The sequence below is a fragment of the Phalangium opilio genome, unplaced genomic scaffold, assembly GCF_054372755.1.
Source record: "Phalangium opilio isolate 3A_F unplaced genomic scaffold, DU_Popi_V2 ptg000042l_1, whole genome shotgun sequence".
Lineage (NCBI taxonomy): Eukaryota > Metazoa > Arthropoda > Arachnida > Opiliones > Phalangiidae > Phalangium > Phalangium opilio.
The window spans coordinates 9,968,445-9,990,143 of record NW_028324166.1 but is presented as its reverse complement, the minus strand read 5'-3'; the positions used below and the strand labels follow the sequence as shown (position 1 = coordinate 9,990,143).

At 39.2% G+C, this 21,699-nt stretch overlaps 1 protein-coding gene across 1 annotated transcript; it reads right to left on the bottom strand.

The window, feature by feature from the left end:
* Positions 1 to 2,047: 2,047 nt before the first annotated feature.
* LOC149679066 (uncharacterized) lies at positions 2,048 to 5,668 on the bottom strand. The gene is made up of 4 exons (XM_089836871.1): positions 5,185 to 5,668; positions 3,307 to 5,003; positions 2,948 to 3,237; positions 2,048 to 2,855 (listed from the first exon to the last, which is right to left on the bottom strand). The coding sequence occupies exons 1-4, from the start codon at positions 5,596 to 5,598 to the stop codon at positions 2,392 to 2,394; spliced, it is 2,865 nt and encodes a 954-aa protein (XP_089692997.1). The 5' UTR covers positions 5,599 to 5,668; the 3' UTR covers positions 2,048 to 2,391.
* Between the last annotated feature and the right edge of the window lie 16,031 nt (positions 5,669 to 21,699).

Genomic DNA, 21,699 nt, shown 5'->3' with positions numbered 1-21,699 from the left:
ACGGGGAATGGTAATAAAAGGAGACGTAGGTCTAGATCACTCGTCAGTTCAGTCGTGACAAGAAAGAGGAAAGCAACATCCTTTAATCATCCAGATATTTTTACCTAAAAAATATAATGACACATGTCCATCCCGGTTCGCATGGGTCAATCAGTAGCGAAGTCGAACTTTTCGACGTACCTCTTACCAATACCAGTATTCTGAGTGGAGAATGGGTCGAATACAGCCCCATCTCTAACATTAACGAAAATTCGACAATCACGTTTACCGTGGCTGGTAGTTCCGACGCGTATTTGGACTTGTCCAAGACTTTACTACATCTCCAAGTCAGGATTGTCAACCCGGTCGATGGAAAAACAATTCCGGCCGCTGCTGATAAAGTTGGACCGGTAAATAATTTCCTGCATAGTCTTTTCAGCGAAGTACACCTTTCGGCTCAAGAGAGATCAGTCACACCATCGCCGCAAAACTACCCTTACAAGGCCATGTTTCAAACGGCGGTGACATTCGGAGGACCCGCCAAAACTAGTTTTCTTACTAGTTCCATGTTTTACAAAGACACGGCCGGAAAATTTGACGTTTTGGACGATAACGAAGGGTTTAAAACGCGAGCGGCCTTTGCCAAAAAAGGAACAATAGATATGGTAGGAACTGTACACTTGGACCTTTGTCAACAACCTCGATACTTCCCAAATTTAACGGATCTCAAATTCAAGTTTGTTAAAAGTCCAAACGAATTTTGCGTGCATGCAGACGGTGCAGTTAAATGGAAAGTGGTTTACGAGTTAGCATCCCTGTACGTTCGTAAAGTGAAATTACCATCGGAAGTGTTAATCGCCCACGCTAAATGTTTGGAACTGGCAACCATGAAATACCCGATTATTCGCACGGAATGTAACTCATTCTCAATTAACAGTGGTACAAAAATATGTGTTAGAGATAATTTATTCATGGGTCAACTACCCAAAAAAGTTCTTTTCGCTCTTGTAGATCAAAATGCATATTTGGGTGATTACGGAAAGTCACCCTTCAATTTTCAACCTTATGATTTAAATCATATCGCCTTGTACCTTGACGGAGCTAGCGTTCCACATAAACCTCTTACCCCAAACTTTTCTGGTGGTCAATATATGAGATCTTATACTAATCTTTTTACTCAAACCTCTCAATGGTTATTGGACGAGGGAAACTACATTTCACGGGAGGAATTCCCCAATGGGAATTGCATATTTGCTTTTGATTTAAGTGCCGACCTCAGTAGTTCAACTTCTCAATTTCAATTGATAAGGAATGGTAACTTGCGATTGGAATTAAAATTCGCCAAGGACTTGCCCAAGACTATCACAGTTTTATATTACTCTGAGTTTCAGAATTTGGTTGAGATTGATAAGAATAGAACTGTCATATACGATTACAACTAAAAGATTATGAACACTACGCAATTAACTAAAATTATGCAAAGGGATAAATTCACCAAAGATCTGTTTCGAGGTGTTTTTGCAGCTGACCTGCTACCCGAGAAAGTAAAGTTTTTCCCTTCACTGTATATTGTAAATACTGGCTCTTCAGAAACTGAAGGTCAGCATTGGACTGTTATTTACTTTTCTAGTAACAAAAATACCGAGTTCTTCGATAGTTTCGGAAACCCGCCGGACATGTTTCAATTCAACGATTTTGTAGAAAGAAACAGCGTTACCGTAACTTTTAATTCTAAACAACTTCAAGGAAATTCCAGTCAGACATGTGGCGGATTTTGCGTATATTTTTCTCTGCATAGATGTAGAGGTATTAAAATGTATGATATTTGCTTAAAATTTGTAAAAGATAAGAATTTGAACGATAAAATGATATCGGAATTTATGTATAAGAGATTTTTAATAAAGTTTTTTTGATTGAATTTATGTGTTTTTCTTTAAATCGCGCGCGAACTTATTCCTACACGCGGGAAATTTAAACACGCGCACGCGGCTGGTCCTCCGCGCTACACCTTAACCTGTAAAAAAAAAAAAAATTTTTGCCTAAGTTGTATGAAATAAGAGGGAGAAAATTTGCATTTAAAAAATTTTATTTTGAATGAGAAACCGTAGAATCACGGAGTAAAACTCATTCGAGAAAAAAACAACTTAAAACTATACAATTAAACATTGAAAATATATATACATTAAATTAAACTTATAAACTATACATTAAACTATGAAATTTAAAAGGAAAAGGGTTGGGCGTGGACCGATTCGGCCACTTCGCACCAAAAGGGTATGGGAGGGGAAATTGGGCGTGGACCGATTCGGCCACTTCGCACCAAAAGGGTATGGGAGGAGGACGTGGACCGGTTCGGCCACTTCGCCCCCAGGATGGGAGGGGATAGGGTTACAGAAAGTTATACATTTGGAATTATTCCTTAATTTTATAATGACCATGAGCGTATGTAGACACCCCATCGATGATGAATCTCTTATCATCGCAGGGGTTAAGAGCGAGTTTCTTCTGAGTGATGGAAAATAGTTCGTGTTTAACACTGACTATCCTCTTCATCTCCTCAGTGGTGAGTTTACGTTGAAGCAGGCATTCCTTGTATTGGGCGTGACGTATCTTCTTTTTGACTACGCGACGACAGATTCCCTTCGCCGTCTTCTTTTCACCTTTTGCCGACAAGATGCTGTACATTTTCGGTCGCAAGCCGCAGAACTCTTGAATCTGGACGCTGTTGAGTTCGTCCTTGAACTTTCCGAGGGCCTTCTTGTTCTCCTCGCTGAAGAGCGGATGTTCCTTGGGGTAAGCGGAAAAGTCGAACATCTCCTTCATCTGGGCAAAGTCCCGGGGCAAATCGTCGGTGAAAATCTGATAGGTCAGGCTGTCTGCAATTATACGTAAAACATTTAATTAGTTAAAATTGAAAGTAGAAAAAAGGATTTAAATCTAGTAAACGTTTTTAAAAAAAAAATCATACCTGTGTCGGTAAAAAGAAGTTTGAGGTCGTCGCCATATTTAGCCTTCATAGTGTTGTAATGGAAGTCGTACATGACCAACTTTGAGAGGTCCAAGATGGCGAAACCGGTGTAAATGGGTCGGTCCAACTTGAGGGATTTCTTCAGACGATGGATCCCGACCAGCTCGTTCCTGAAGATGGTGAACCTCTGGAATGTCGGCGAACTGGCCTTCTTGATTGCCATCTCCCGGGTCTGGACAAGATCAAAGTTGATCCTGTTGCGGAGGTTTTCCATCGTCTTCCCGAAAACACTGTTAATAGATGAAAATTTTGATTAATTTACGTGTGAAATAATAACTTAGCGTAGCGTAGATGCGTACCTATTGTTGGCCAACTTGAAAAAATCCTTCTCAAAGTCGTTCACTGCCTGCTTCCTCTTCTCCGTGTTGAACTCGATAAATGGTTTTAACCACGCACCCTGCTCGAATGTGAGTATTCGATGGATTTTCCCCAATTTCATCCCCTTAGCGATGTAAAACTTGAGATTCCGGTAGTGGAGAACATATTTCTCCCTATTGTAGAGCGAGGGAACTAACTTTGGAAGGCTATCATGTACGTTAATTTTCAGTTTGTTCAACTGTTCAATCGAATACGGTGAAAGCTCATCCGCGTTAATAACTCTACGTTCGGGTGCTAAGGGTAGACAGTTATGTTCTTCGTGCAAACTTTCCGGGTACTCAAGATCCACCTCCAGGATAAAACCCTGGGGATCATCGTCTGGGTGATTCAAGATAATTTCACGGGTGAAATCTTGACATGGTTGAATCCATCGAAATCCTCTCATCGGCAGGTGGTGACACATTACGGTGCCGTAAAGGTTATTACAGTCTAGGTAGGTAATGTAAGAGCTACGTTCTGCTGGGTTGAATGTTTCGGGGAGATCCTTATTATTGGCTATGGCTAGTCTATGTGTAATTAAAGAAACGCCCCCTCTTATACCCTTCTCAATAAAGAGATGCATATCAGGATCCTGGAGTAGTTCCAATTTCACTTGGGTCATGTGAAGTGCGCTTTGCCAAGCGAAACCAGGACCTGTATATGCATGCGCGCAATCTAACTTGTAATATTCTAGACACATAGCCCTGAAACTTTCAAAAACATCCGCTAGGAGCAGAACGTCGGTCTTAACGTATAAATCATGGTACTCACCGAGGTTAGTGAGTTGGAATTTTTCCCAAACCTTTTGAGCTTGAGAATAATCTTCCTCACTAACCTCTTCGTCAGTTAAGGAATTGAAGAAGGCATCCTTGGGTGGCAACTCGGTCTCGTCGAATTTAGTCTCGCAGTCGAAGTAGTCATAGGGGTAAACCTGCTTCCTCAGCAGATGCGGAACTTCGTCAGCGCTGAAGGCAGAGTTTAAACACTTGAACTTGTCGGCTCCTCCCCGAGCCAAATTCGATACGAGTGTCTCTAGCGATGCCGGCATGAACCTAATTGAGTCTAAGAATCGTAAATTACCCAGAGAAAACGAAATGTACGTTTCGGAATTCGTGGGGATACACGTAATCTTGTGATCTTTGACCAATCCAATTTTGTCCATGATAAGGTGAGCATCGTAACGAGATAAGTTATGCATGAAGACCGGAACGAAATTCCGGGTCCTCAGTTTCAGGTTGCACGAATTATGGGCAGCCCCCCTGTAGGTTCCGTTAGTGTGGTCGTGGTCACGAACTTTACAGTCATTTACAGTGAAAGGCTTGTTACATAAGTAACAAGATTGGGCCGAGGCGAATTGCGCCTTTTCTAAGTGTGATAGATTCATGGGGGCGTTATCTTTAATCTTACGCTGAATGATTGCGTCTTCACGCAAAAGGTTTTCTAAAAACTTTTCCGTGGCATCTATCCCTCGATAAGTAACTGGTTTAGAGACTGTACCGTCGTGACTAACGATGACATAACTAAACCCACAGGAGATATGCTGCGAAGTTTTCGTGGTTGAAGAGAGGTCGACATCGGGATCGCATCGGTGAACTTTACGGAGAATAGACTCGAAATCGGCATAGATGACGTATTTAACCTGTGAGAAATAGAAATAAAACTATATTAGATAAAATGTAAACAAAACATTCTCTCTCTCCCATGCATCTTATCGTCTGCTTTATTTATCCCGCTATAGGCGCCGTCTGTCGTTAGCCTCAGTAAACTATTTTGGCGCGCTATTCAAAATACTCTGATAAATAACAAAAGTTTTAGTTTACCTTCTGCTGCCATGCGACATTTTTGAATTCCAGAATAGGTTCCTTTACCGGCATCTCGATCTTCTGGGGTCCGTGTATACTACACTCCTTGATGTGTTCCCTGTAGTTCTTCTCCGAGTTTACACCGGAGAATCGATGGAGGCAATAACGACAGTAATAGTTCGTGTTTGCGTGTGCGGTGAACGCCTTCGCTAGAAGTCGACTCATGCTTCGGATTAGGCAGAAATGCTTCTTCTCACCCTCGGTTAATAGCAATAAATCTACTTGACGCGGTTCCTCAACTCTATTGGAACTCACGTAAAGGGGGAAGACCTCTTTCTCGTATCCGAAAACATTAATCGAAAGGTTATTCACCCGTTCGAAATTCTCAAATTTACCGGTATTTACTTCCACGGGGAACGTAATACCGGCCATGTCCAATTCATTACTATACTCTAGGTACTTTGTTACACGATTCGGGTTATCAGTATAATTGACAGGGTGTAAATGTGCCAAAAATTGACCATAAGAAACACTTATTGTCTGTATTTTGCACATTTAAAAGGGCTCCCTTAGCTAAAAGATTTTTAGGGGTTTCAAAATACGTACCCCCGTGAAGCGGGAGGTACGCTATGATATTAATTTGCAGGAAGAGAATTTTATCTAGAACCCACCCGCTACCGCTCGCCTCGAACTCCTCCATTAAACGTTTCAGAGTCGTAATACTAAAATCTATCTGTCCGGGGATAACGTCGGGGTTCAAAATAGCAAGGTTTCGGGTTCTATGATAAATTAAATTTTCTACTTCCTCGTCAGTGTCGGCTAACTGACGGGTGTAGCGAGCCCTGACAGTTAAATACCACTTAATCCCTCTATCTCTAGCCAGTTTATTACGCAAGTAATTTTCAATCGCTGCCCTATGTCTACCCACGTACAGCTCTACGTCTGTCTCGGTCGCTACGGGTGTGAAATGCGCACAAAAAATAGCCCTACCGAGTACTTCCAGTTCCTCTAGCTCGTCGTGAAGAGGAACTTCCGGTGACGCAACGATGGGTTCCTCCTCCTGCTCTTGGCCACCACCACCCTCCTGCTGATCCATAAAGCGATGGATGTCGCGGTTCTCCTGGCTGGAAAGGGCTGGGAAGTCATCCTCCTGGCCCATGAACTCGTTCAGGGCACGATTTCCATCGTTGGACAGCTCATGCAGATTTTCGCAAACGGCGGGAGGAGTTCCCAGTAGAGATCCATTGATGACACCCTCTTCTCGGTCCATGAACTCGTTCAGGGCACGATTTCCATCGTCGGACAGCTCATGCAGATTTTCGCAAACGGCGGGAGGAGGAGTTCCCAGTAGAGATCCATTGATGACACCCTCTTCTCGGTCCATGAACTCGCTCAAAGCACGATTCCCATCGTCGGACAGTTCATCTAGATTTTCAGGAGAAAGGTCCGACGACACCCTACGAGTGACGCCGGAAAGGGGACCGAAAACAGAGGAAGGAGTAGGGTTGGACGTGGACCGTTTCGGCCGCTTCGTCTCAGGAGTGGATGGGTCGGACGTGGACCGTTTCGGCCTCTGCGTCCCAGGAGGGATAAAGGTAGAGGTTGAGGGACCCGAGAATGGGATAACAGGAGGAACAAAGGTAGAGGTTGATGGACCCAAGAATGGGACAAAGGTAGAAGTTGATGGACCCGCATTGTTCATGAGGGGGTGTGGAACCTTAAAGTTAGAGTGTCGGGCAGCCGCGTGTAACTTTAAATTCGCAAGTCTGGTATAAACGGCCGGACATTGCGAGCATGGATATTTAACACCCTCGTGTTTCTCCCTTTTATGTCTCAAAAGCTCTCTGTTCCCTTGGTAGGAACACTCACAAATATTACACTTAAACATTCTCAAAGAATGAATGAGATAAAGACAATCTCAGAAAAATCGCAAGTACTTGTAAAAAAAAAAACGCAAGTACTTGTAAAAAAAAAAACGCAAGTACTTGTAAAAAAATCGCAAGTACTTGTAAAAATCACAAGTAATTTCGGTACTAGCCCGTAAACTTTTTCTTACCCTCTGCAAAATAACTTACAGCAGCAAATGTTACCAAGTATTGAAAAATACTATAAAGCAACTAAGGAGCAGGCTGGAACTCGTCTGAAGTCAGGAACAAAAGTGACTGAGTTTGGACACGCACCGGGCTTTTATACTCTTGCCTCTTGGCGTCGTCCATTTAATCTTTGCCCGAACTATCATATGGGTTTTTCCGTTGGCGTCAAGTCGAAAACCGTGCCATGTTTCGAAATTCACGCCAAGTTTCAATCTAGTTTGTTTACTTACAAGTTTCCCAGCATAAACAAACATTGCAACCTCGACTATCATTCCATGTCGACACTCGGTGCCAGAGTTTCCTACAAGCGCTTATCGTGATTTCTAATTATTGACATAGACCGTTTATTTACCGTCCGAGTTTCTCTATTCACCGACCTCGAAAACCACGCCATGTTTCGAAATTCATGCCAAGTTTCAGTCTAGTTTGTTTACTTACAAGTTTCCTAGCAAACATTGTAACCCCAACTATGATCCCATGTCGACACTAACCGCTTTCTACAAGCGCTTATCATGATTTCTAATTATTGACATAGGCCGTTTATTTACCGTCCGAGTTTCTCTATTCACGTTCATCGACCTTGTTATTTACATTTCTTATCCTTGAAATAAGCCTATCAATAAAGAGAAATTGGTTTAAGTTGAAATAATTTCTAAAGTTTATATTTAGAAGTATTAAATTCGAATATTAAGTTGAAATAACTCCTAAAATTAGGAATATGCTTATATATTTAGTTAAATAGTATTAAATTTGAATATGGCGGTCCTTTTAGACCAATCACGTTCTTATAGTTAAACCACGTGTATGACAAAGGTTATTTACCACTGTTGGCGCTTAAGTCTAACATTGACGCCATGATTGATTCACTGACGCCAACACATCATGAACGTTTCACTGACGTCACAACAATATTGGGGGAAAAATGTTTGATTCACTGGCGCCATAGGAGGAAAAATTCTGTGGGCGCCCATTGACGCCATATTTATTGGTGCCAGATCATGTGCCATCTGGCACTGACTGACGCCAGTGAGGTGAAAGTAACACTTTCTATCTACTGTCATTATATGAAAGTCAGGCGGAATATTTAATATCACTTTACTAATCCATAAAAGAGAATAACGAAAAATACGAAAATAAGCAATATAAAATAAAAGCGAGCATTACTTCTTCGATAGGCACTGAAATTCGAACTCCGACCTAATAATAAAATCCCTATTCCGGCTATAGGTTCCTCGGGCATCATTATCCTAAAAATTTCAGCTAGGGGCTAAGAGTTTAAAGTCGAAAAACACTCTTTTGGCGTGGGACCCAATATTTAAAATGGCACAGAAATAGAAATAAAAACAAAAACTATTACCAACAATTGGGAAAGTTTAGTGGAACCCATGTTTCGTATGGTTTATGCATTAACATGGTGGAACAAGCTAAAGAAACGGATTTTTCTGCATGTATAATTTGCTAAAAACTAAATAAATCCAAATTAAGTTGCGCGAGTGAAGCTTCTTTACGTAAAATAATAGAATATGGAGAAAATTTCATTCCACTAATTGATCTATACAAAAAGAAAGAAACTGCTTAGTTGTTTAAAATGGGCGTTAGTTATCATAGGAATTCTAGAGGGCCGGTAGGCCCTTCTAGATAAGATCCCACACCCTCCCGTAATGTTAAATGAAAATTCACAGATTTTCGCCGATTTTCCCATAGGAATAACATGGGGGTTTTTGGTGCTCCTGCACATCGAATCAATTAAAAACTAAAGCGAAGTTACGTTTCGGAATACTTTCAAATTAACAAGTAACTATTCAAGGTGTGCCTTTTCCAAGTTTCATCAAAGTTAATTAAGTCTAAGTATGTTAATTTAATTAAAAATGTAAGTACCTCAAAAGATTATTCTACAGCAGACGACGCTAGTTGTTCATTACTCTACAGTAGACGACTCTAATTTGCCCTTTCACCGCCTTGATATTTTTCAATAAATATAACATTATATTTATTAAAAATTTCTCTGGTGGGTCTAATTTTCGTTTAATTATGTGTCTCGGTTGAAATTCTATACTTAAGATACTTTTTAATTTATATTTTAGATGTTAGTTTCGACCAAGGCTTAAGTTTCCTTACTTAGGCCATGGATTTATAATAGAAGCTTACGCTTCATGGATATTTCACTGTAGCCTTCAGTAAGGCATTTTGATTTTAAACACATTTATGTCATAAAAATTCGCGCGGGTGGGGACTGGGGGGCCTGATGACGTAGAAATTGAGGCAAACTTTTTCTTTCGGCGCCCGTGCGCGCGCGCTTTTCTAAAAATAATTTCGCGCGCGCTATTAAAAATTACTACTCGATCAAGTGAAAAACTTCAACCCCCCTCTGAATTTGCCTCAATTTCTACGTCACAAACGCGCTTGCCATGCTGGTACTATTTCAGACGAGGAATAAATGTTGTGCGCGTTTTAAGGTGAGTGAAATATCAAGGAAGCGTAAGCTTCTATTATAAATCCATGCTTAGGCTGTCTATTGAGTGAGTCTATGCAATGGGTGATTGTAAAAGCTTGAAGGATAGATGGATCAGTGTTGGAAATAAGGATTTTTTTTAAAACTGGACCTGTGGCCTAGGTATTTTAATTAAAATAACTGGCCACTGTGCCACTCACTGTAAACGTACAAGGGCAGTGAACGCAATGTCATGGATAATTGCAATCGTAAAGTGGACTGTAAAAGATACGGCTTTGCTAGTTTAAAAATCGTGGCAGGATGTTGGTTTTGAAGTTGACCATAAAGCTCGGGTTCTAAATCGAATTGTGAGCCGTATCTTATAAGAATTAGTAGAAGTGTAGAGCCATTTTTAACCTCGTCCTAGAAGTGAAAAATTTCGCATTTCAGGCAAAAAATTGTTTTATAATAGATTAATACAAATGCAGACTGAAGGAACAGATATTATATAAACAAGTTGGGAAAACCAAAATATTACCTCTCCGAGTCAAGACGACTACTTACAAACTTATCTACCCAGATATGGAAATGTTTCTTAAGTTAAAATTTATGAAATATTAAAGCAGTATACAAAGCATAGCAAATATACTGTAAATCAGACGACATTTTACATCCAATAATGTTATACTTGTACACATTGAAATCATCCGATGGGGGAGAAACGGGAAATGAAGAGATAAAACTTTGGAGGGATACTACCTTTACGTGTTTGTAAAGGCCCAATTTTCTACTCCTCAACTGTATGCCCTCTATGTTCAAAGCCATATTCACAACAGGGTTTTCATATAAACACTATCCTCTCGTTTCACCTCAACGATTATCTTAGTTTGTCAACATGACTGTTAACGTTACATAACACCAAAGCTTATTTGTGGCTACACACACTGAAAGTAAATGCGTACCATAAAAAGCATGAAAACACGAAGCTATTATCCCATTACGATCAGACCTTTCACTGGTCTGGGCTGCGTTCAGCAGAGCTCACCAAAAAAGACAGCGGATTTTGGAAATGTTTACCGGTGAGCTCTGTCGTCATAGCTTTTCTCCGGTCATCGGCGTTTTATAAATGACGCTAGCGCAATAAAGCGTGCAAGGTACCAAGGCTTAACAAAAATTGTATGATAACATATTTATAGAGATAGATAACAACTTTTATAATTAAAATTAGAAACTAACATATCTCTTAAAATTCTCGCGTGATCAACTGGTTTCACGCCAATTAAATAGTTATATTCCCATAGAGCTATTTGTATTAATTCATCCATGGTTTTTTCGCCAAGCTGAGAACTACACGTTTTACGTCACGTTATCCAAAAAGCCGACTATTTTCTTTGAAGACCGCGCTAGCTCAGCGCTAAGCACCGTGACGTCAAAATTCAAAAACATAATCCCGTTATGAAGGACACTGCTAACAGCGCTGGGCTCTGCTGAACGCGGCCCAGATTTCCACCATGATTATAAAATCTAAGCCTAGTTATTTAATAGTGTATTTAACTTTCGGCTCACTCTGAACCGTTAATGTCTCTGCATTGCAGAAACGAAAACCAAACCCAAGCGTTTAATTTTTGGTTCACTAGGCCTATTGACAAATAACAGTTCATTTGACCAACATTGTAGCGTTGCGCTTGTATTCACTCTGGGAAGGATTATGCTATAAACAGATGTAGTATAGCTTAAGTAATATATAAACATCCATTTTAAATAATAATATTAAAAAAAATCATTGGAATATCAAAATGAAATAGAGCTTTAAAGCTACATATTCATTTTATATTATGCAAAACGGGAATATTAAGGTTCTGAAGGATTTCTTTACACATAAAAACAAAAACGAACTTCCAACGCAGCGCACTAGTGTAACAACGGACGGACACATATAGACAAACACATAGACTGCTGTTTTACCCTTTCCGTATTAATTTTGAGTTTAGAGACATGATTATCTTAAATATTAAAATAAATATAATTAATATTAAATATTTTCTTCGATAGTTGTTCGCCTTATTGAGCGTTACATCGTTTTGAAAAAGAATAATTAAACATTCTTGAGAGACTTGACTAATATTGGCGTTTGAATTGAAGGATATGACTGCTGCTTCGCCTTACTAAAATAGGTAGTATATAAGGGTTTCGAATCGCAGCTATGGATAAGAACATCGCAATTGCGTGAACCTTGGCGGAAGGCCCCGTCAATGGAAGGCTAGACGTTTCTCGTAACCCTAGCCGATCGCCGCGTATGTCTTAACCTTAAGGATGATGGTGGTGTTAGAAGCCAGGTGTGCAGACTGGTGTCCATGAGGGATGGACAAAGAATAGAAGATGGTGGTGTTTGGAAGCCAGTAAGTACAGACTGGTGTCCATGTGGAATGGACAAAGACGAGAAGGTGGTGGTGTTTAGAAGCCAGTAAGTACAGACTGGTGTCCATGTGGAATGGGCGAATAACTAGAAGATGGTGGTGTTTAGAAGACAATAAGTTCAGACTGGTGTCCATGTCGGGTGGACAAATGAACAGAGTTGTTAAACAGGCAATGGAGTAATAGCCTTTAAGTCGAATACAATTTCCGGGACTGTAAATGCGGTCTGGAAATTGAATACACGTTTGCTCCGATTTGCAACAAGCGAACGCGGTCACGTGGGTGTAACAACGGACAGACAGACACACAGACAGACAGACACAGAGACACACAGAAAGACACACAGACACGTCGAAATTAGAACCTCTCCGTGACATACGTCACTCGGAGAGATAAAAAGGACTTGGTTTGCCCAAGCCTAAAAAACAAAACGATAAGAGTTTTTTCTAGTTGACTGAAGCTCGGATATTTTATTTTTACCTCTCCGAGTGACGTATGTCACGGAGAGGTTCTGTAACGATCGTGTGTGTCTGTGTGTGTGTCTGTCTGTCTGTCTGTCTGTGTGTCTGTTGTTGCACCCACGTGACCGCGTTCGCAGTTTCCAAATCGGAGCAAACGTGTTCGCCATTTCCGAACTGCTTTCACAGTCACGGAAATGGCACCTCTACTTGAGTTCTCACACCACCATCTTTTGGTCTTTGCCCATCCCACACGGACACCAGTCTGTACTTACTGGCTTCTAATCACCACCATCTTTTGATTTTCGTCCATCCCACATGGACACCAGTCTGTACATACTGGCTTCTAATCACCACCATCTTCTGGTCTTTGTCCATCCCACTTGGACACCAGTCTGTACATTCTGGCTTCTAAACACCACCATCTACTGGTCTTCCGTCTATTCCACATAGACACCAATCTGTCTCATTGGCTTCTACTCCATTATCATCGTATGGTTTTAGGATATACGCGGCGATCAGCTAGGGTTACGAGAAACGTCTAGCCTCCCTACGGTGGGATCGCCACCGAAGGTTTTCGCAATTGCGCTTTTTCCTTACTATTATAATGGAAACGAATCGTATATATACCCCAAAATTTGAAGAAAGCGGGCAAGAGGGGTACCCTTCACTCTAAACGTCAATATTAGCAAAGTTTGAGATGATAATAGGTATAACTTTATTTTAAACGATTTAACTATTATTAATGTTAATTATTGAAGATTAAAATAATTAAAAATAATTATATTTATTTAAATATTAAAGATAATCTTGTTTCTCCACTCAAAATTAATACCGAAAGATTTAAAAAGCAGTCTATGTTTTTGACTGTGTGTGTCCGTCCATTGTTACACTAGTGCGTCGCGTTAGCAGTTAGCCTTGTGTTGATGTGTTAAGAAATCATACAGAACCTTAATATTCCCTTTTTCCATAATATAAAGTGAATATGTGGAAGTATTTTTCGTAATTATGATGCATTTAGTACTTTTGTAGCTTTAAAGCTCTGTTTCATTTTGATATTCCAAAGATTGTTTTTAATATTGTTATTTGAAATGGCTGTTTATATATTACTTAAGCTATACTACATCTGTATATAGAATAATCCTTGGTTTAGAGATTTCATGAAGAAAACTACGACCTAAACTCTGGCGGGTATATAAAGTATCATCCGCAATAGGCTTAGTGAAACAAAGAGTAAATAATTGAGGCCTGAGGTGAAGTAAACTGTGGGCTTTGATTTTAGTGTCTGAAATGAAGAGACATCAACGGTTCAGAGTGAGCCGAAAGTTAAATACACTATTAAATAATCAGGTTAAGATTTTATAATAGAAGAAAAGATCATGGTGGCAATTAGAATAGTAAAGGGCTAATGGTAAACGGGTAGTAGCTACAGACTTTTTAATCTCTTTATGGTGCGCATTGACTATTAGTGCATCTAGCTACAATTTAGCTTTGGTGTTATTTAACGTTAACATTCATGTTGGCAAATTAAGAATATTGTTGAGGTGAGACGAGACTAGAGGTGAGTGGGCATGCCAGATATAGCGGGCTCAAGCGACCGCGGGCAGTGTCCCTAAGGGCTACGACCGTTATTCCGAGGGCTGAATTTAAGTTTCACGAGGTTTGTTGGTTACCGATGTGTGCCCGCTGTTGCAGGCGGGCATTGTCCCGTAACTACATGATATACAATGTACAGTTCCACAATGGCGCCTGAAGATTACATTGAACAGGCTTGATGACGTTTTAGTTGTTAATCTCTAGATTTTTGACTTTGCAGGCCTCTCATTGAACAAAAACTTATGCGCAGGCCTATCGTCGAACATAAACTTATATACAGGCGTTCGTTAGACTTTGCGTGTATTGTTACACTACGTGAAAGAGACAACTAAAATCGCCAGGCTTCCGCCCACGATAAAAGGACACTATTTTTTGAAACAATACCGTGATGCGTAAGCATCTGTGCAAGGATATTGGCTTTGTCGTGATGGTTTAAGACTAGTAATGCATGAAAGAAGCTCCGTTTTGTAATTATTTCCAAAGAAATTTTATAGAGATTAGGCATTTTTATTTACAAATATTAACTAGGTCTACTGAATGTAGGACATAATCCCCCGGACATGATCCCCCCCCATTTGAGAAGAAAAGGACATAATCCCCTCAGGTAGGAGACAAAATCCCCCGGACAATTTCCCCCGAATGGATGCCAAAGACAAAAAACCCCCAGCCACAGGACAAATTCCCCACAAACTGTGTTTACGACAAAATACCCTAAAGAACGATTTCAATTTATATGAAGATTTTTAAGGAAAAGAACTTCAATTCATGCGTTTAATAATTATATTCTTTAATATTGAAATTAGATTTTCTTAATTCCAAGCCAAAATATTTCCGATACAGTTCAAGAACTGTTCAATGTCAACCCAACCCAACCCAACCAAACGCAACCTAGCCTAACCAAACGCAACCTAACCTAACCAAACCAAACCAAACCTAACCTAACCTAACCTAACCAAACGCAACCTAACCTAACCTAACCAAACGCAACCTAACCTAACCAAACCTAACCTAACCTAACCTAACCTAACCTAACCTAACCTAACCTAAACCTAACCTAACCTAACCAAACCTAACCAAACGCAACCTAACCTAACCAAACGCAACCTAACCTAACCAAACGCAATCAAACGCAACCAAACCTAACCTAACTTAACCTAACCTAACATAACATAACCGGGGATTATGACCGGGGAATTTTGACTAGAAAGTAGGGGGATTTTGTCTACAGAGTAGGGGGATTTTGTCTACAGAGTGGGGGGATTTTGTCTTGATAGTGGGGGGATTTTGTACTCTTAACTTGGATGGGGGGAAAATGACCGGGGGATTTTGTCTTGAGAGAGGGGGGATTTTGTACGTTTTTAAAAATGGGGGGATTATGACCGGGGGTCTTTTGACTTGGGGGTATTTAGTCTGTATACCAGGTCGAATGGTATACGCAGATAGTAGATGATTTAAAAGTAGAATATAGCAAGATTGGATCTAATAGATTTAAAAAATATGCCATATCAAATTAGGCAAGAATCTAGGGTTATATAAAACAGAATGTACGAATGTGGACTTTAGACGATTAGATAACGTTTTCGTTTTTAAATGGCAGTCCAGTTTTACAAACGTTACTCAATTAGCATTTTTATATTTCCATAGAGTAAGTAGTACATAAAGTTCGTGTAGTTGCTGTGGCTATGTAGTAAACGCATAGAAGTTCATGCGTGACAACATTTTGCAAACACGACCCAAATGCAGAGTTATTATATTTCAATAATTTCAACAACACGAAGTTTATTAGCGAAATAACTGGCTCCCTATAGATTGTTTTCACTCCCTCTGCCACGTAAATATTAACTATTAGTATCCCGCATTCATAACCAGATATCGTTACTAGTTTCTGTTAATATGTTTAGACGACGTCCTGCTAACTCTTTGTACGTGACTCACAAAGGTAAATTGATAGTCTCTAAAGGTAGATATCGACATCCCAGTTATTAAAAACCAATGAAAAAGCATTTTCTAATCGAGGTATATAACGTGTGAAAGAGATGTTTTATTTAACACTGTTTTCTATTAGCTGCTAGAAATGGGCCACCACGTAGTAATATTTAAAAGGATACCAGGCTGCCATATAATAAAATTTCATGAAACTCCTCTTGAACTCTAATAAATATACTCAAAGCAAAATCCTAAGGCAAAATTGTTTAACGCTGCTGCACTTAACATGATACTATTGCCCATGACTGTTGGCTTTATCCTTTTTAATCCTAAGTACAACATACGCAACGAGTTCATAATTGAACCCGCCCAAATGTGCCCGCCACATAGGCAACGCACTATCCACGAACGATAGCAGGCTGTGGTATCGTTTCATATTTTGCCCGCGGGCGCGATAACGCATGCCAACATTGGTTTCACACCTTAAGCAGTTTACCTTCCCCTGCTCTGACGTATTATTTCTGATAGGGATTTAAGCCTTTTGCTCTACTAAATGACGTTGCTTAGCAAACATACGCCTGCGTCTAATCGGGTAGGCCTGCTGTTTGGCGACGGGTATTGTAGGGCCCGCTCACCTCTAGACGAGACGATAGTGTTTACACTGCAAACCAGTTGTGAATGTAGCTATCAGAATAACGGGAAACAGCTGAAGCGTAGACTTCATTTACCAATCTTTTCCCCATTGACTGATTTCCATGTGTCCAAGATTTATCCTTATTGGATGTAAAATGCCGTCTGCTTTACTGTATTATTCGCTATGCTTGGAATACTGCTTCAATATTTCGTAAATTTTAACTTCAAAAAAGAGAAATAATTCCATATCTAGGTAAATAAGTTTGTAGTAGTAGACCTCTTGACTCGGAGAGGTAATATTTTTGTTTTCCCAACTTGTTCTATTTAATTTTAAAGACAATCCGTATTTTACTACTCTTTAGAATTTAATTCAATCTCCTGATTTTACTGGTAATGGATTTATTTCCTATAAATTAATTGAAACAATGAAAAATCTGAGATAAGTAATTTTTTATTTCAATTAATTTATAGGAAATAAATCCATTACCTGTAAAATCAGGAGATTGAATTAAAATACGGATTGTCTTTAAAATTATATAGAAAAATCAAATATCCGAGCTTCAGTCAACTGGAAAAAACTCTTATCGTTTTGTTTTTTAGGCTTGGGCAAACCAAGTCCTTTTTGTATATAATTGTTATCAAGAGCTAACAACCAAACAGAAGATCTTAAGAGTTCTAAAGAAATACGAAGATGCCAAAGCGATCAACGATTCAGCAGTTCAAAAAGGTAAGACCTTTTATCTAAATTTTCAGAATGACTTCGTTTTTCTCGGGTTCATGTAGTACAAGCGGAGTTATTTTCTATAGGGCAAACTGGTACATCAAAATCGACAACAAAATGTGCAAATAGAATCGAAGGATTTAATAAAGAACTTTGTATTTTATGTCAAAAAGAAGAAAAGGAACTAGTACATGAAGTAACTACAGCCAACATGGGCTCGCAGTTGAAGCTTATCGCGCTAAACATCACAGATGATGGAATTAGATCCAGACTTAGTTGCCTTACGTCTTCAGAGGACCCTCTTGCAGCAGTAACATTTGATTTAAAATATTACTTATCCTGCCTTACAAAAGCAAAACGTGAAATATTGAAGAATGATGAAACTGAGAATTTTGACGTCATGAAAAGTCAAAATTCTAAGAAGGAAGAGAAGGGTCTTGAAGATGTCCGCTGGAAACTCTACTCATCGCGCGGATTGCAAGGGGAAGACCATCCTCCCACAAGAGGCGCAATGAAACCCCACATCTTGCGGGCCATTACATGACCTTTATTTGGCAATGTGCAAGATATAGTAAACCTGAAATTCCGTGCCCACAAGAGTTCGGGTGGAAAAAAGACACAATAACTAACACCTTCAAAGCAATTACATGCTTTGAACTTCCAGCCCCAGAAGCCATCCTGGATTTAGTAAGTTGTGGCTGTGAGAGCGGAAGCAAGGGAAATTGTTCTTGCCGCAAAAATGGATTAGCGTGCCCCGACGCCTGTATTTGTGCCCAAGAGTGCACCAATCTCCCGAAAACGTTCGTGATATAGTTGCACACTGATTCGAACGATAAATAAATATTACGTTTTGCTAATTTTCATCTATTTTTTAGCTTTTTTACGGTTTTTCATACAATTTTTAAACGAAAATTTTCACCTACAAAGTGATTTCTTTTAATATGGCAATTACTTATGGTTAGGTGAGGGTGGACAAAACCTGGCGTCAAACGTTTATTATTGTTACAAGCGGGTAAAAATAAATATTTCTAATATAACCCAGGTTTAATTTATATTATTTTAATTTGCAAACGGAAAACATAAAGAAAAAATTAGCAATGATTGACTATTTATGAATATGGTAAGACGTGGTGGCGGAAACAAATTGCTGCCTTCCCCCAACTAACGCCACTGCATTCTTGAACATATTTCAGGCATTTTCTCTAATCCTTCAAATCATATTGCCGTTGAGTTTATGTTTCTATCTTAAGTAGTTATTTTGATAGAAAATAAAAACCACACTTTGGGGAGGATAAAATTCCTCCCCCTCTCGCTCCCATAATACGGCCCTAGAAACTTGTCAACAATTAATTTCTTGCTGAGCAAGGTCCATTTTATATGTTCCAAGTCAAAAATTGCTTTTTGCAAACAATGAAAGCGGCAATACAATTGGAACCCCACTATGGGTTAAAATATTAACTACCCTACGGCGGAAGCCCCTTTTAGTGATTGAAGCTTTTAAGACTATATTTATGTGGCTAGTAATTATATTGGTCTTCGTTTGACACTAATTTTATAACAAAATTGCTTTATCAGGAAAATATTGGCTGGTAATTGAGAATTTAAAATCTAAACCTATTCTAGAACTCTATCAAATTAGCTTCGTAAAATATCCATAGTACGACTGATGATTATACGGTTCCAAAGAAACTGTAAAACGGAAATTAGGTTGAGACAAATTTGATTTCGTCAGTCAACTGCCGTAACTCGAGATATAACCTCATCAAATGCCATGACCTTCACAATTAATCTATTTCAAGCGGTCCGCGACAATTTGGTCTCGCCGTTTTGTCTTGCCGAACTGGTCTCGCCGTTTTGCTCTCGGGACAAATGAGTCTCGGGACTATTGGGTCTCGGGACAAATAGGTCTCGGGACAAATGGGTCTCAAGATAATTGGGTCTCGGGACAAATGGGTCTCGGGACAAATGGGTCTCGGGACAATTGGGTCTCGGGACAAAGGGGTCTCGGGACAAATGGGTTTCGAGATAATTGGGTCTCGGGACAAATGGGTCTCAGGATAATTGGGTCTCGGGACAAATGGGTCTCAGGATAATTGGGTCTCGGGACCTAACCCAACCGAACCTTGTTTGGATGTAAGAAGATTATTTATATGAGTATTAAAAGCCCGCCTCTTACCACGAACAATTTATTAGCAATAATAGAAATATTTCGGAAATGGTGTCAGAAATTAATAGGAGAATATTTTGGAAAAGGTGTCCGTAATTAATAGGAGAATATTTTGGAAAATGTGGCAGCTAATTAGTAGGAGAATGTTTTGGAAAAGGTGGCAGCTAATTAATAGGAGAATATTTTGGAATAGGTGGCAGCTAATTAATAGGAGAAAATTCTGGAAAAGGTGACAACTAATTAGTAGGTAAATGTTTTGGAAAAGGTGACAACTAATTAGTAGGTAAATGTTTTGGAAAAGGTGGCAGCTAATTAATAGGAGAATATTTTGGAAAAGGTGGCAGCTAAATAATGGGAGAATATTTTGGGAAAGGTGTCAGTAACTAATAGGAGAATATTTTGGAAAAGGTGGCAACTAATTAATAGCAGAATATTTATGAAAAGGTGGCAGCTAATTAATAGGAGAATATTTTGGAAAAGGTGGCAACTAATTAATAGCAGAATATTTTGGAAAAGGTGGCAGATAATTAATAGGAGAATATTTTTTAAAAGGTGTCAGAAATTAATAGAATAGAATTGAAAATATTTATTGTGCTTCTCAACAGAATCTTACAAGAGAGTCCAACATGGACAAACACAGTCATGGGGGGTTATTAAGTTATTGGGGAGGGTATTGTTTGGGAGCTAAAAGTTTTAAGATTTAGCTCCAGGTTAGGAAATGTGACTTTAAAATCTATTTTATTCAAATTGTCTAGAATTCGATCTATCGGGGAATTACTTATATTCGTTACACAAAACGTACGGGTCTTTCTTAGGTTAACATTTACTGGATAGTATTTTATGTTATCTAAAAGTATTTGGCATAGTAATTTGCCTATTAAAATTTTATTAAGAAATATTATGTCGCTTCTCTGTAGTACTTGATTGATTGGTGTTAATTTTAGGCTAGAAATGGCATAGTGGTAGTTATCCTCACGTTTAAAGTTTATAAAATATAGGTTGGCAAATTTCTTTTGTACATTTTCAAGGGTAGCAAGGGTGGTTTTACATGCATCGTTGTAGTTTAGACATCCGTAGAGAAGTTTAGGTTTTACTAGAGATTTGTATAACGCCAAGAAACAGGCGGGAGAATTGAGAGTTGTAGCTATTTTTAGTGAGCAGTATAAAGTTCTTTTGCAGTCTTGAACAGTCTTGCTGACGTGTTTATTGAAAAGAAGGGCTTTTTCAAAGATGACGCCCAAATCCTTAACATCAGAATTGCGTACTAGTATTTCTTTGTCAATTTCGTAGTTGTAGACAATAGGAGTTTTCTTTTTGGTATATGTCACCAACACTGTTTTTGATCTGTTTATCTGTAGGTTATTCTTATTGCACCAGGAATCCAAAGCGACTTTGTCGGCTTGTAATAGATCACAATCCTGGACGGTTTTTATTACTATGGCTAACTTATTATCATCGGCGAAGAGAAATATTTTAGAATGTTTTATGCAGTTAGGTAGATCAGAGGTGTATATATTAAATAATAGAGGTCCTATGGAGGAGCCCTGTGGAACCCCGCAGTTTACGGGATATTGAATGTTGGTGATGTTGTTGTTACATTTAATAATGTTTTCCTTCCTTGGAGATAATTTTGAAACCACTTATAAAAGGATCCAGACAAGCCATAGTACTTGAGTTTCTTCAGGAGAATTGGATGGGATACGCGATCGAAGGCTTTCGACAAGTCTACGTAAGTGACGTCAACTTGGCCTTTATTTGCAACCTCAGGCTTGATGTAGTTATGGAAGGCTAAGAGGTTAGTTTCGACAGTTCTGCCTTTAACAAATCCGTGCTGACATTCGGGTATATTAGGCTGAAACCAGGAGTATAGGTTCTTGTTGATTATGTAATCAAGTACCAGGCTGAGAGAGCAGAGAAGCGATATTGGAGAATATTCTGGAAAAGGTGGCAGCTAATTAATAGGAGAATATTTAGGAAAAGGTGACAATTAATTAGTAGGAGAATATTTTGGAAAAGGTGGCAACGAATTATCAGAAGCTTTGTTTAGGAAAAGGTGGCAACGAATTATCAGAACCATTGTTTTGGAAAAGGTG